Consider the following 14,448-nt stretch of genomic DNA (forward strand, 5'->3'; position numbering starts at 1 on the left):
GGCTTGGGTCAGGTGTACCTTACTCCTCAAAGTACCATCCTTGCTTTTCAATACTCTAAAGAGGCTTTTCTGTACAGTAGATATGCCCATTTCAATATGTGGTTTGATCACTTGACTGCTGCTTCCATGGGCATTGATTGTAGATCCAAGCAGGATGAAATCCTTGACAACTTCAACCTTTTCTGTCTATCATCATATTATCTATTGGTCCACTTGTGAGGATTCTGGTTTGCTTTTCAATCTAGTCCTTGATTTTCATCAGCAAGTGCTTCAAGCCCCCTCTGAGTATAACAATCAAACATACTTTTTTCTATTAAAATTTTATCCAGCCAACTTGCTAAACTCTCAAACTCTCATAATTTGTAGATTATCTTTTGTGTAGTTAATCATCATTTCCCAAAGTGAGGTGACATTTGAACAGGATATGAATTAGTCAAGGAAGTAACCTGTATGGATATCTAGAAATGAGCATACCAGGCAGAGGGAATAGAAAATGCCAAGGCGAGACAACAAATAATATTTTCAAGGACTATCAAGGAAGCCATGTCCCTGGAGGAGTGTTGTGCATGCAGCATAGTAGCTGAAGATGAGATCAGAGCTATTATATTATGCAGGACTTTGCAGTGCACTTAAAAGGACTTATAGTTTCTCCCTGATGTGGGCACTGGACAGTTCAGCGAAGGAGTGCCACGATCCGATTTAAGATTTTGGAAGATTGTCCTGGCCATGAGTACAGCTAGTATGAGAATACCATGAGGATCAAAGACGAAATCAGAGAGAGATGACAGGAGGTATGAAAATCTAGATGAGGTGATGATGGTGGCTTAAACGCAAGCAGTAGTGGTAGAGGTTCAGAGAAGTGACAATATTCAGAATATGTTTTAAAGGTTAAACCAGCAGGATTTGCTCGTAGATTGAGTATTAGGAGAAACGAGGAGTCAATGATTTTTAGTTTGAACAACTGGAAGTCAGTAATTTCCATTAAAGGAGAATACTATTGAAGAATGTTATTGCTTCATATAATGTCATTTTTATAAGAACTTTAAAAGAAATTAATTTGGATCTTAGTATTAGAAGCAGTTATACTTCACTTGAGAACTAACGGGTTTTATTGAATGTGGACTGGGCGTTGGGAAAGGAGCGCTGGTGGCAGAGTGACTCTGAGCTGTGACTTGCAAAGTCAGTTGTTTGAATCCACTACCCACTCTGCAAGAGGAACACGAAGCTCTCTGCTCCCATAAATCCAAGGGGGAAAGTGAAGAACAATTAGTTCTTACGACATGGTTCTGCTTTAAAAAAATCATTTTATTGGGGGCTTGTCCAACTCTTATCACAATCCATATACACATCCATTGTGTCAAGCACATTTGTACATTTGTTGCCTCCCTCATTCTCAAAACATTTGCTTTCCACTTGGCCTCTTGGTATCAGCTCCTCATTTCTCCCCTCCCTTCCCATATTCCCCTCCTTCATGAATCCTTGATATTTATAAATTATTTTATCATATCTTACACTTCCCGACGTCTCTTTTGCCCACTTTTCTGTTGTCCATCCCCCACGGAGGAGGTTATATGTAGATCCTTGTAATCAGTTCCTCCTTTCTACCTCACTTTCCTCCACCTTCCCAGTATCGACACTCTCACCACTAGTCCTGAGGGGTTCATCTGTCCTGGATTCCCTGTGTTTCCAATTCCTATCTGCATCACTGTACATCCTTTGGTCTAGCCCGGTTTGTAAGGTAGAATTGGAATCATGATAGTTGGGAGTAGGAGAAAGCATTTAAGAACTAGAGGAAAGTTGTGTGTTTCATCAATGCTACACTGAACCCTGAGTGGCTCTCCTCCCTGCTACCCCTCTGCAGAGGGATGTCCAGTTCCCTCAGATGGGCCTTGGGTCCCCACCCCACATGCTCCCTCATTCACGGTGATATGATTTTTTTCTTCCTTGACTCTTGATACCTGATCCCTTCAATACCTCATGCCCACACAGGCTGGTGTGCTTCTTCCATGTGGACTTTGTTGCTTCTGGGCTAGATGGCTGCTTATTTACCATCAGGCCTTTAAGACCCCAGACACTATATCTTTTGATAACCAGGCACCATCAGCTTTTTTCACCACATTTGCTTATGCTCACATTTGTCTTCAGTGATAGTGTTGGGAAGGTGAGCATCGTGGAATGTCCATTTAGTTGAGAAAAGTGTTCTTATATTGAGGGAGGACTTGAGTGGAGGCTCAATGTCCATCTGCTACCTTAATACTAAGCCTATAGATATATGCACATAGATCTATTTCCTTGTCATATATTTCTATATCTTTATCCCCATCCCTATTTCATCATATAGAAATATATATACATATGTACATGCCTGTATTTAGGCCTCTATGTATGCCCTTTGCCTCCTACTTCTTTCCTCTATTTCCTTTTACTATCCTCTTGTCCCAATATCATGCTCAGCTTTCATTAAGAAAGAAAGAAAAGTCTGTAAATAGTTCAAGGTCTGTTTTTTGACCTTTAGGAGTAGCTTCTGGTCGGGTCGGATGGGGTGCCACGCCCTGGACCCAAAGTCTATTTTTTGTATTCCCTCGGAACTTCCTTGTTCTGCTCCCCTTGCTGTTCTATTGCACGCCCTGAGTGTTTTGTCTCCGGATGTGGTGTCAGCACGGTCACACATCCCACACTGTGTCTCTCTCCAGTGTTGTCCCAGGTAGGGCTATGTGTCAGTGCGGGATGTCGCATCTCATTGTGGGGCCAGCCTTATGGTCCTCTCTGTGCACTGGCTGCTCTGAGCAGGACTGTCGTCCTCAGGGCTTGATGGGCCAGGGTGTGCTCTGCTCCCTTCTTCCCCTTCCTTTGCTTCCACTTCCAGCTGGGTATGGTAGGCTGGTTCCTTTTCCCCACCAGAAGTTCTATTATCTTTCTCTGTGACACATCCTTGAATGGTGGGGGTCAGACTGGTTCTGGTTGGGGCCGGCCCTGTAGTCCAGTCTTTTTATGGATTCCTCCACGTATTACGTTGCCCTCCTGGTTTGGTGCATCATGGTGGGGTCTGTTTACACATTCTGATTCTGTGGGGACACAACCACCTGGGCGGATTAGTGCCCTATTCCCCCCATGTCATCATCTCAGTTTCTCCTCATCCCCATTCTCCCTCCTCCTTCCCCCTTTTCCCCTTCTTTATGTTGGACTCACATGTACCTCCCTGGGTTTGGTCTACCTCCCCTCAACTCCCTATGCTTCCACCCGTGTATCGTGAGATAAGTGTCTATTCTTCCTTTCCTGCCGTGCCGATTGTACTTACCCTAGGGGACTCATGTTATGGACATGGTCTTGCTTTATGCTTGACCTCATGAAAATATCACAGATGATATGGGTGCTGTAGCAAAGGGTGGTGAAGAAACTAGATGATACTCAGCTATCAGAAAGAATAGTATCTAAGGTCTTAAAGTCTTGTTTTCAAATAAGCAGCAGTTTCCTAAGTGAGGTGTCAACTGTGCCCACATGGAAGAAGTACACCAGCCTGTGTGATCCAAGGATCGTAAATGATAGAATCTGAAGGAGGAAATGGCAGCAGAGCTTTAATGGTGAGCACCCGGTTTGCAGGTTATGGATGACAGTGAACCCCAAATCCATTTGCAGGGTCCAGCAGGGATTTAGCCTCTGGTGAATCCCCTCCGATCATAGTTACGGGCTCTGCCATCAGAGAGACAGCGTTGTAAAGTCGACATGGCAGAAAGAGTTAGGTGAAAATGTAATATCTTACCATTTGATCTTCCATTAGGCCCATTTTAAAGCCGTTTCAGTGTTTTTTAAGTGAAGGGGAAATACGCATGATTCAGGCCCTGTGGAATCCCCTCTTACCCAGGACCAGGAATGGGAATGGCCTGGTTACAGTGCAGATTCCATTGGAAAGTGGATGGCTGCAGATGCAGTTAGATTAAAATGTAGCACCCTGTCATTTGATCTCCCTTATGAACCATTTAAATTTTTTTTCTAATTTTTCATATTTTCTTTCCTTTTTCAATAGTTTTATTGATATAAAATTCACATATAATATACTTCCAGAGTTAAGTCACTTTTTTTTTCCGTTCATACCCTTGTTGAAACAGCAGGAAATCCAGCGCCATGTGAATGCATGTGTGTTCTCATGTGTGCACGCATGTGTGTGCACACGCACAGGGCATCTCCCAGATCCTGTGGGCCATGTTTCCCAAACTCCCTTGACCACAAGCCCTTTCACTTTCAGAACTTCCAGGAGGGGGGCAGTTTCCCAACGCCACTGAGAATTGAACGTCCACGCTATCCCTCATCCATCTCCAAGTCCTCCTGTCTCCTCTCCCTGCACGTCTCCCAGTTGTGCCAATTTGAGGTGGTCTCCCTGTAAGATCCATGGAGGGTCTCAGCCTTGGCGCCTGTGACTATCGTTAAGTCACTTTTTAAAAGAGTGGCAATCAATCAATTCTAGTGCACTCTCCTATTATTTGTGCCCCAACTCCCCACCTACTCTACCCATCCCTGATAAGTTATTATATCAGTTATTGCGCTTTTCAGCTGCGCTTCTGTGCTTCATAAACTGAGAAACAATAAAAAAAACTTTTTTAAAAGAAAAACTACTGGCAATATTAAAATAAGCCAGAGAGAAAGTTTATGTGTGGTACAAGTGAGAAATATTTAAAGCTAGAGCAAAGTCAAGATGGGTCAAAAGGGAGGTAAACTGACCAGGTATCATATTGTACTGGAGTTCCGTCCTCCATAATCAAGTTTACAATAATCTCAGGCAGATAGTAAGTCTGTACAAGTTTCTCAATTCTGGCCAGAGGGTTCTGCCAGAGGTTTAATCTGAATAGGGATCGGCAGATGGATTTTGGATGCTCACTGTACTCCAAAGCCTTCTATGTATTAAGTGTTCACAATTTAAGCTCTGATGCCTTTCCCTTTATCATATTTGGATTTTGTTATTTGTCCTCTTTGGATCACACAGGCTGGTGTGCTTCTTCCATGTGGACTTAGTCAATGCCACCACTTAGATGGCTGCTTGTTAGGCCCCAGACACTATTCCAATTGATATCTGGGCACCATCTGCTTTCTTCACTACATTTTGCTGTAACACCATATCTTCAGTGAACACTTCATGAAGGCGGGTATCGAGCAGGCCCATGTCATAAGAACTAACTGTTCTTGGGCTGGGGCTAGCATCAAGTGGGAGCTCAGAATTCACCTGCATGTCCATTGGTCATGTATGACTGGTTTATTTTAGCTGTCCCATTCTCATTTTATGATATATATATATATATATATATATATATATCATCCCCTTGGCAATTCCATTGATAACATCAGTAATTTATCCAATGGCATAGAATTTAAGGTACTGTTTAAAAAGGAGATTATTTGAATATAACCCGGGTGGAAGCAACAATCCATGCTTTGTAGAGATTGAATTCTTAAATAATTGAGTTCTGTTTACATTGACCATGGGGGTTGGGTTGATGCTAGCGAAATTTTTCTAATCTTCCTTATAAGGGTAGATCCTTGCCAATCAGATTAATAGATGTCATATTAATAGAAAGAGGGCCTTAAGATAGTTGATTTGTGGTGTTCTGGGACTTCTTTCATTGACGACCACCAAGTCAGGGATCCTAATCAAGGTCCAATGATCCCTTATTCCACAGTCTTGGGGTGGCTGTCATTTGTTTCTCTCTCATCAGGGAATTTCAGTCTAAGTCCAAGGGCTCCAGGTAATTTTGAGGCAGGACCCAGTTCATTCAGTGGAGTTTCCATGTCAAGTCCTTTTGATGTGGTCTATGGGGGATCCCGTGTTCCCCATAAGGCCAGAGTCTACGGTCATCATAGTGCATAGTTCATGCTGTGGTTCACCAAGGGTTGGCTAGAAACAAATTCAAGTGTCTAACCAGGAACACAGTACTGGGTTTATTATCCCCTTGGATCTTCTACACTGATTGTTGAGCATCCCTTTCTGGTGTGAGATTGACCTACTCCATTGACCCACAAACAGAAGTATAGATGCCTGCTCTGAAATCTAGATGCTCCCATACCCTGGTCTTCACTTGGCTTTCCGGTAAGGTTCCTGAGTTAGTTTATTGTGCCAACCTGGCCAGTAAACACATGTTGGGTTAATTGAAGGGCAGAGAGATAAATGGCTCCTTGAGCCTCGCCTTTCGAGTTCTCAGGTCTCTTGCTTGTGATGGTTGGACCAGAGTGCAGCTAGCTGCCTTAGCCAGTTCCCTGCTTCAGCTGGCAAGGCTCACTTCCTGGAAGACATCCCTAAGGAGTAGCCGCATGGACCTACCCCAGTGCAGCCCTGGGTGCTGGAGCAGCTGTGTGGAGACCCCTGCCAGCACTGAGATGCTTACACATTCACTGATTCAGCTTTCCTCCTGCAGTTGGCATCATAGTATGTGTTTTGTGAGATGGAGGAGGACTTTGTGGATTGGTGTCGGACATAAGGGTTAATGTTGGACTTGTGGGCTTGGGCAGCACAGGGTTGGGATGTTTTCTTGATGTGCACTTAACCTTTATATAAAACTCTCTGTGCATTTGTTTCTTTAAAGTATCCAGACTGACACAGTTCCTGTCCTATTCCTGTGAAAGATCTGTTTATTTGTTGAGACCTGTCTCAGTGTTGTATGACATCAAGTGGATGGCCATCTCCCTTTCCCCCTGTCCTGAAGGAGTGACCCCAGCCCATGGGAAGTCTCCTCTTTCATGGAGGTTCTTAGAAGTTCACATAGGGGGGTGAAGTATGATTTATGGCTTGCTTTTCAACTGAAGTTCTTATTTGTTTTTCTTGGCTATTCTTGTTAGCTTTTTGTCTTAAAAATAAAAAAAAAGAGCAGTTCTACTCTGTCCTGTAGGGTCTCTGTGTGTGAATCAGAATTGATTTATTAGCGAGGGTTTTTGTTGTTTTTTTTTTTTTTGGTTGTTGTTTTTTTTCAAGGGGGAGGGGGAAAGAGTTGCTTGACTAATTGTATTAGAAGATATATAGACTCTTAGGAGATAGAGAAGCACATTTTTGTCCCTTATAGGTACTGTATTTTTATTGATATCATAGTATATTGAATTTTTGGAAAACTTTTTATTATGAATTAGGTGAAGGTTTACAGAGCAGGTCATAGTATTCTTTATTAACCTTATTCATATTTGCTTTTATCTTTCTTTCCTAATTTCTACTTCTAGTGAATTTTATTATATTTTAATCTGTGTTCTCTGGTGATACTGTCTGGTAAGCATTGGACTGCTAACTTCAAGGTTGGCAGTTCAAATCCACCTGCAGCTCCATGGGAGACAGATGAGGTTATCTTCTCCCATAAAGATATGCAACCCTGGAAACCCTGTGGAGGGTTGCTTTGAGTCAGAATCAACTCAATAGCAGCAGGCTTTGGATATTTATATACATCCTTAAAATATTTTTAGAATATGGGGTGGGTTAAATGAATAAATATTGTTTGCATTGGATATCCCCAGAAATGAAATGTCAGGAATAGCATTGTTTTTGTTTTTAAAGCTAAATGTTAGAACACCATTTATTATATATATAAAGAGAATTTGGGTAAGGAAGAGAGCCTGCTAAGGTCCTATCATTCTGTGTTACCCATTCAACTCTCTTCATTGAATATCCATTTTGTGCTAGGTGATTGCTGTTCTAGCATTTGATAGACCTTTGATAGAAACAAACTACCGTCAAGCAGCATACTTTCTAGTTGAAGAAACAGCACGTGTAAGAGATTAGTAGGTTGCAGATTATGTTAGAAAAGCATACTTGCTGTGGCAAAAGGAAGTCAAGCGTGATGAAGAGGAGTGGAGATGTGGGTAGAGGAGTGTGGATGGGGTGGAGTGAGGAGGTCACAGTGTACAATAAAGTGGTCTGAATAGGGCACATATAGAAGACATTGCGACAGAGACTCAAAGGAGAGGAAGGCACCAGGATGTGGCTTCTGGAGGAAAGAACAGTCCAACAAAGGGGTCACCAATGGCAGTGACATGAGGAGCCAGCATGGAATTGAATGAGTAAGAGGAAGAGAGGCAGAACATGGGGTCATAGCGGTCACAGGATTGGGAGACGAGCCCTTGTGAGCTTTTGTTAAGATTGGGGCTTTTCCTCTGAGTGGAAGGAGCTGGCAGCGCAGGGTCTCCATAATGGGTGGCATGGTTTTACTTTCATGTTTAAAGGTGTTGACAATCATTTCTATAATTCTAGGTATGTTACCGCGAATACTGACACAGAAGAGCAGGGCTTTCCGGTCCCTAAGGCATTGAACGCACACGTGGAGAAATTAACCTTAGAAGCCCTTCTGCAGAAGGCAGATCACTTACGTACGACCGAGTCTGGCAAGGTGGAGAGCTTTGAACTACTTTGTGACCATAAGGAAAAGGTACGAGATCGGTAACAACAAGTTTGCATAGCTTTCATCTTGGATTTAATATTCCGTTCATATTATGACCATAACTATTTCACAATCCATATCAACTATATGGGAGATATATAATTTTTCTACAAAGTGGTTTTTTTAATTAAAAAGTAAATGTAAGAATTTATTAGGCTCTACAGTCATAAAAATGAGAACCTGAGCTATAATCATATATTGTTATTTTAATGTTATTGTCTATTAATCTTGATATTCAATAAATATTTTATAATATAGACAAGTAATGACTCCCGATGTCATACTACTGTTTCTAGCCCATGAGCAAATTAAGTCTAACCTTTGTATGTGAATCGGTAGCAATTCTAAATACCTCGCTTGAAAGTTGTTTAAACAAACCAACCCTGGACTGTATTGGTGATTTAAACAAACATTGTGGCTACACTTTTGAGTATATGTGATTTAACTTATAGATGTTATAGAAGTGCTCATCGAGGAATCGTAGGGACAGCAGCTATGTTAGCTGTGTATAGGTAGGTAGGGGATATGGAGTAGCCCTAGGAGAACAATAGTGTAAGGGAGCCTTGGTGCCTGATGGGCTCTATCAAGTCTTTCTTCCACATAGGTGGAGATAGTAGGCCATATAGATTAGCCATGAATATTTGAATTTAACATTGTACATATTAATACTTGCTCTAGTGGCTCTGTGGTGGGCTACTAATCAGAAGGTTGGTTGTTCAAATTCACCGGCCATTACATAGGATAAAGGTCAGGTTGTCTGCTCCTGGGCTGATTAACTATCTTGGAAACTCAACATAAGATCACTATGAGGCTGAATGGTCTATGACAGTGGGTTTGATTTTGGGTTTGGACAAAAAAAAAAAACCATATACCTCAATCAAGCAACCCTACAGGACAGAGTAGAACTGCTTCTTTGGATTTCCTAGGCTAAAGATCTTCATAGGAGCGGACAGCCTCATCTTTCTCCCATGGAGTGGCTGGTGGATTCAAACTGCTGACCCTGTGGTTTCAGCCCAGCATGTAATCCACTTTTCCACCAGTGCTCTATGCTTTTGGATAGATACAATTAGTATAGATTCAACCATCTGTAAATACCAATTCACCTGTTGGAATTATAAAAGTTGCACTAGAAGACATTTACATTGAGGTCTGATTAATGAGTTAATCAAGTAGTAAACCAATGAGCAATTCTTTTCTTTTCTCAGTTTAAAGAAGAAATAGAGTTTATTTGGCGGCTAACTCGTGCTTACGCGGACATGTATGATTTATCTACAAATGCACAAGAAAAGAAACATTATGCTAATATTGGTGAGTATTTTTTAAAGCTTGTCCTGGAGTGGCAATTATAGTCTATAATAAACCATGAAAGAGATTGATAATAGTTTAATCTGTTTAATATATCCTGCTTAATATATGTGTGTATATATACACATGCACATATATGTATATACAAATATATAGATATATATAAATTATTTATAAACCTAAAATATGGTTATTTTAAAAATGAACATGTTAGAATGTTATTATCAAGTGTCACTGTGTCAATTAAGACTCATCATGACCTCACATGACAATAGAACTGCCTCATATGGTTTCATAGGCTTTAAGATTTATCAGGGAAGACTGCCAGGTCTTTTCTTGCAGAATCATTTTGTTGGCCTATGCCCTAACTTTTTTGGCTATCATCCAGAGCACCTAAACATTGAACCCCAGGGCTCCTTGCATGTTAGAATAAACTAAAAACCAAACCAACAAACTCAAGTCAAATCTGACTTATAGTAGGCAACTAAAAAAAGTTCTTATTTCAGTTTTATAGAATCACAGAAAGACAAGACTTCCAGTGTTACTATTTGAGAAATAGTTCCAGGCAGAGTACAGTTGTTTTAGCAGTAGTCCTTCACCACAGTTAATACAACACAGCTTCCTTCCAGGAACATATTAACCTAGGCACTACAAAGAAGTAACTTCTCTCAAGCTATACTTACTATGCTATTCCCCCCCCCCCAGAATTTATCTTGATAAACAACAAGCTGAGCTTTGCACTAATCACTGTTTGAGCTAAGTGATTAATACGTGCTGATTCAGTATGTTGTTGTTCGGTGCTGTCAAATCGGTCCGCCTCATTGACTCTGTGTACAACAGAATGAGACGCTGTGTCATCCTCACAATGATGTTATGTTCGAGTCCGTTGTTGCAACCACAGCGTCAATCCATCTTGTCAAGGATATTCCTCTTTTTTGCCATCCTTGTACTTTCCCAGGTGAAATGTCCTTTTCCAGGGACTCCTCTCTCCTAATAACATGTCCAAAGTATGTGAGACAAAGTATCCTCATACTCACTTGGAGCATGTTGAGAATAAGTGAGTCGCCCGCTTTCTCATCACCAGGCAACACTATGTCAGGCTGCTGTCTCCATAGACCACTGCTGGCAAAAGTTCAAGTTCAGGTGGGATACGGGATTCTGCGCTGGTGGTTTCCAACTGCTGAGTTTGCCCAATGCAAAATGTACTAAACTACCCGAGCACCTTATGAATGAAGAGGATGTTGCTCTCACCTCCTTTCCCAGTTCCCTCTTTGTATTCCTAGAAGGAAGTGTTCCTGTAAAACTGTACCTGTCTGTCAGACTTCACAAGCATTCCTTCCACGTATCAGTTCCTTTGCAAATTGCCCTCTGCACTAGGATTTGTCTCCCTGGAGGGAGATGGCTAATTCTTCCCACCATCTTCTTTTTTTTATGTATTCCCCTTCAGCTGGAGAGGGGGCCAGTTTTTCTGGAGCAATCTATCTTGCAGGTCAGATACCAAATGGAATTCTAGAAAAGGGAGTTGTTAACTGCAAATGAAATGAAAATGTCATCAAAGGAGAGAAACCAGTTTCTTTTGATATCTATGGAGAAAAAAATAAAAGTATATAAACTGTTCCGATGGTCTTCAATATGAAATACGTTTTTTTCCCTCATAAGCACTAGCCCTAGTCTGAGCTTGGTGCGGAAAGGAGTACGATGGCTTTGCGGCAGTGTTCCTGACGTAATTGTAGACCTCTCAAACTCACTGCCCTCCAGTCGAAGCTGACTGCTAGTAACCCTATAGGACGTGGGAGAAATGCCCTGTACGTTTCTGAGACTGTAACACTTTACAGGAGTAGAAAGCCCGTCTTTCCCCTGGTGGTTTCGACCTGCAGGTCACCACTGCCCAATGCGTAACCACATGCCACCACGGCTCCTCAAGGGTCAACAAAGAGAAACAAGAGACGTAAGTGTTCTTAAAGGACACTGCAGGGTGCACGCTAGGAAGGAGGATACGGTGGCCAGGTTGAGGTCGAGGTAGGGAAGTCTCCTTTACGGAACTCACCATTTCACATCGGTAACACCACTTTGGATCTCTGGTTTTATATGGAGTGGGAGTTTAATGAAGTTTTGAAATGGTGAAAAATTATAGTGCCAAAGGAAAAGGAATAAAGCCTCAAGATGTGTAAGATATTGAAACACGTTTTTTAAATTATTCATTTAAGAACTCTTTATTCAAAATTCCTCTGTCCAGGAACAGTATCAAAGTGAGGGGTGAGGGGGTGGAAAAGGAGGAAATGAACGACAAATATAATGAAGACACTCCTGCAACTTGTTGTATGAAAGACATCAACACAGCGATCAACAATTATAATACAGTTTAAAAGTAGGAAACCTTTGACATAGTGCACTGGAGCTGAGAAGGCAAAGGTATAAATCCATCCATGGGAGGGTATGGAAATTCACTATGGGGGGTGGGCTGTAAGCCTGGCATGGGAGCTGCTGCTTACTTCCTCTGCCTACACAAGGGGGAAGGATAATCGCCACCATCAGCATCCGTTGCCCAAGGATCATTCCTGAGGCTGAGGTTCAATATGCCTCCCGCCTCCAACCTGCCTTACCCATTCTGCTACCGACTGACCTTCCCACAGCACTGTCCACTTCTCATCTGGGGTCTTTAGTTCATTGCAACGGCCATGTAGAACTCACACACTATACTCATGATTATGGGGATTCTTAGGGACATTCTCAGGTTTCAGCTCAGGTTCCGGCATATTCAGGACACAATTCTTCCGGTCAGGGCAGTCTCTTCACAGCCATGCTCCAGTCACATCTCGCTCATGTCACTGATCTCTCAGCTTCACAGTCCCTTAGCCACTACCCTGCTTGGGCAGTGTTACACAGCTCCGTTAGCTCTGCTGGTAAACGCCCAAAGAGCACTCTACTCTAGGTTTGCTCATCTCTGTGGGGCAGTCCTAGATGTGGGGCAGTCCACGGGTGAGCTTCTGCTTGCAGGCACTCAGCTTTGCTCACTGTGTGGGCCTGGATCCCCACTACTCTCTCACGCTCACTCTCTCCTGTAGTCATCTGTCCTCTGGTGCTTCTGGGGTCAAACTTTCTGTCTCCTTGATCAAAGAGGTTCAATGACAGAGATCTGGGTCCAGATGATGGATGCTCTCCACCACTGGCTCTTCTTTCTTGTTGATAGTGAGGTTCCCTTGTCTGTTCCTGGCTCTTTTAAAACCCAGCAAAATGGCACAACTGACCACTCACATTATTAGATTTCCAAGTTTTTACAATGACAATGAACTTAGTTAATAAATCACAACTGATCATATAATACTATTTGTATCTTTCCCACCCTCCCTTACCAAGCCACATCAGGACAAAGTTGTTTTGTACAGGTTACAGAGACTATGGCCTGAAAAGCCATGTTAAATCCAGTACAGCACATGATTGACATTTGATATGCTAGAGAAGACTTCATCACTGGAGAGTGGAATTCTTTCATGAAACTCAAGGTGGGGCGTACCACTACGCAACACATCTTGACTGATCATAATTTGCAGCCCAAGTAAAATATGACTCTTAAGTTTAAAAAGAGCATTACTATAGTTCTCATACTTAAATGATGGTTATGAATGATTCAGATAGGTTACAAAATATGATTCTGGAAGAGAATCCGCTTTCTTTCAAACTTCAACTGTGTAATTAGTTTGCCAGTCTTCATTCTAGCTAGCCGAAATGTTGGTTTAGTTTTAATGTTTGTACATTAATGAGTACTTATGCATCTAAAAGTTACTAACTCCTTTAATATATGTCCAAGAAGCCCTAGTGACTCCGTTGGCCAAAATAGTGGTTCAAATCTACTAGCAACTCCACGGGAATTAAAATGAGGCTGTCTGCTCCCATAAAGTTTTACCATCTCAGGTACACTACATAGGGTTGCTGAAAGTCAGAATTGACTTGATGACAGTGCATTAATATATTCCACAGTGGAACATCGGTTAGTACTCAAATGTTTCACTTTTTAATCTATGCAAGAAAGAATTATGTTATGTAGTTTTCCACCCAAGATGAATAGGGCTATATAGTTTAAATTTTTAATCTATATTTATGAAGATTATTTCAACCACTTATTGAGGACAGAATTTTACAGGTCATTGCATATTTTAGTCAAGGGAAAAATGGAATAAGGAATAAAAAGGTGACAGAGTATGACAAAATAACCACTTTTGAGAGAGATTTTCTAAAAACAGTTCTGTTTTGCTATAGCCATTTTGATGTTTTCTAGCGATTATACAAACTGCTCTCTAAAGTACTTATGGCATTATTCAACGTTATTATCTTACACAAAACAAAATGATGTGGGCTGTTATTTAGGTCACTGAGCCTGTCCCTTGTTGATGATGAAAACACTCCCCTACTCTTCAGGTAGAGGTGCTCTGCCAGGCGCTCTCTTTACATGGCTTATTTTTGCCTATAATTTGTTTGTTTATTACCTTTCTTCCCATTGGACTGTCAGAGGTCAAGAATTGTGTTTCTGGTGGCTTATGAGTGTTGGGCTATTAAGTATAAACTCGCCAGTTTGAAACCACCAGCTGCTCCATGGAAGAAAGAAGAGGCTTTCTACTCCTATAAAGATCTACAGCGGTGGTTCTCACCCTTCTTAATGCCATGACCCTTTAATGCATTTCATGTTGTGGGGACCCCCAACCATAAAATTATTTTCATTGATACTTCATCACTGTCATTTTGC

At 41.7% G+C, this 14,448-nt stretch overlaps 1 protein-coding gene across 1 annotated transcript in view; it reads left to right on the forward strand.

The window, feature by feature from the left end:
• RMDN2 (regulator of microtubule dynamics 2) overlaps positions 1-14,448 on the forward strand; it is an 80,078-nt gene that overhangs the window by 31,682 nt on the left and 33,948 nt on the right. The window contains exons 3-4 of the mRNA XM_075535622.1: positions 8,216-8,390; positions 9,608-9,710. Coding sequence (XP_075391737.1) covers positions 8,216-8,390; positions 9,608-9,710 — 278 coding nt within the window. The remainder of the gene's footprint in view (positions 1-8,215; positions 8,391-9,607; positions 9,711-14,448) is intronic.

This window comes from Tenrec ecaudatus, chromosome 17 (genome assembly GCF_050624435.1).
Source record: "Tenrec ecaudatus isolate mTenEca1 chromosome 17, mTenEca1.hap1, whole genome shotgun sequence".
In the NCBI taxonomy this organism is placed as follows: domain Eukaryota; kingdom Metazoa; phylum Chordata; class Mammalia; order Afrosoricida; family Tenrecidae; genus Tenrec; species Tenrec ecaudatus.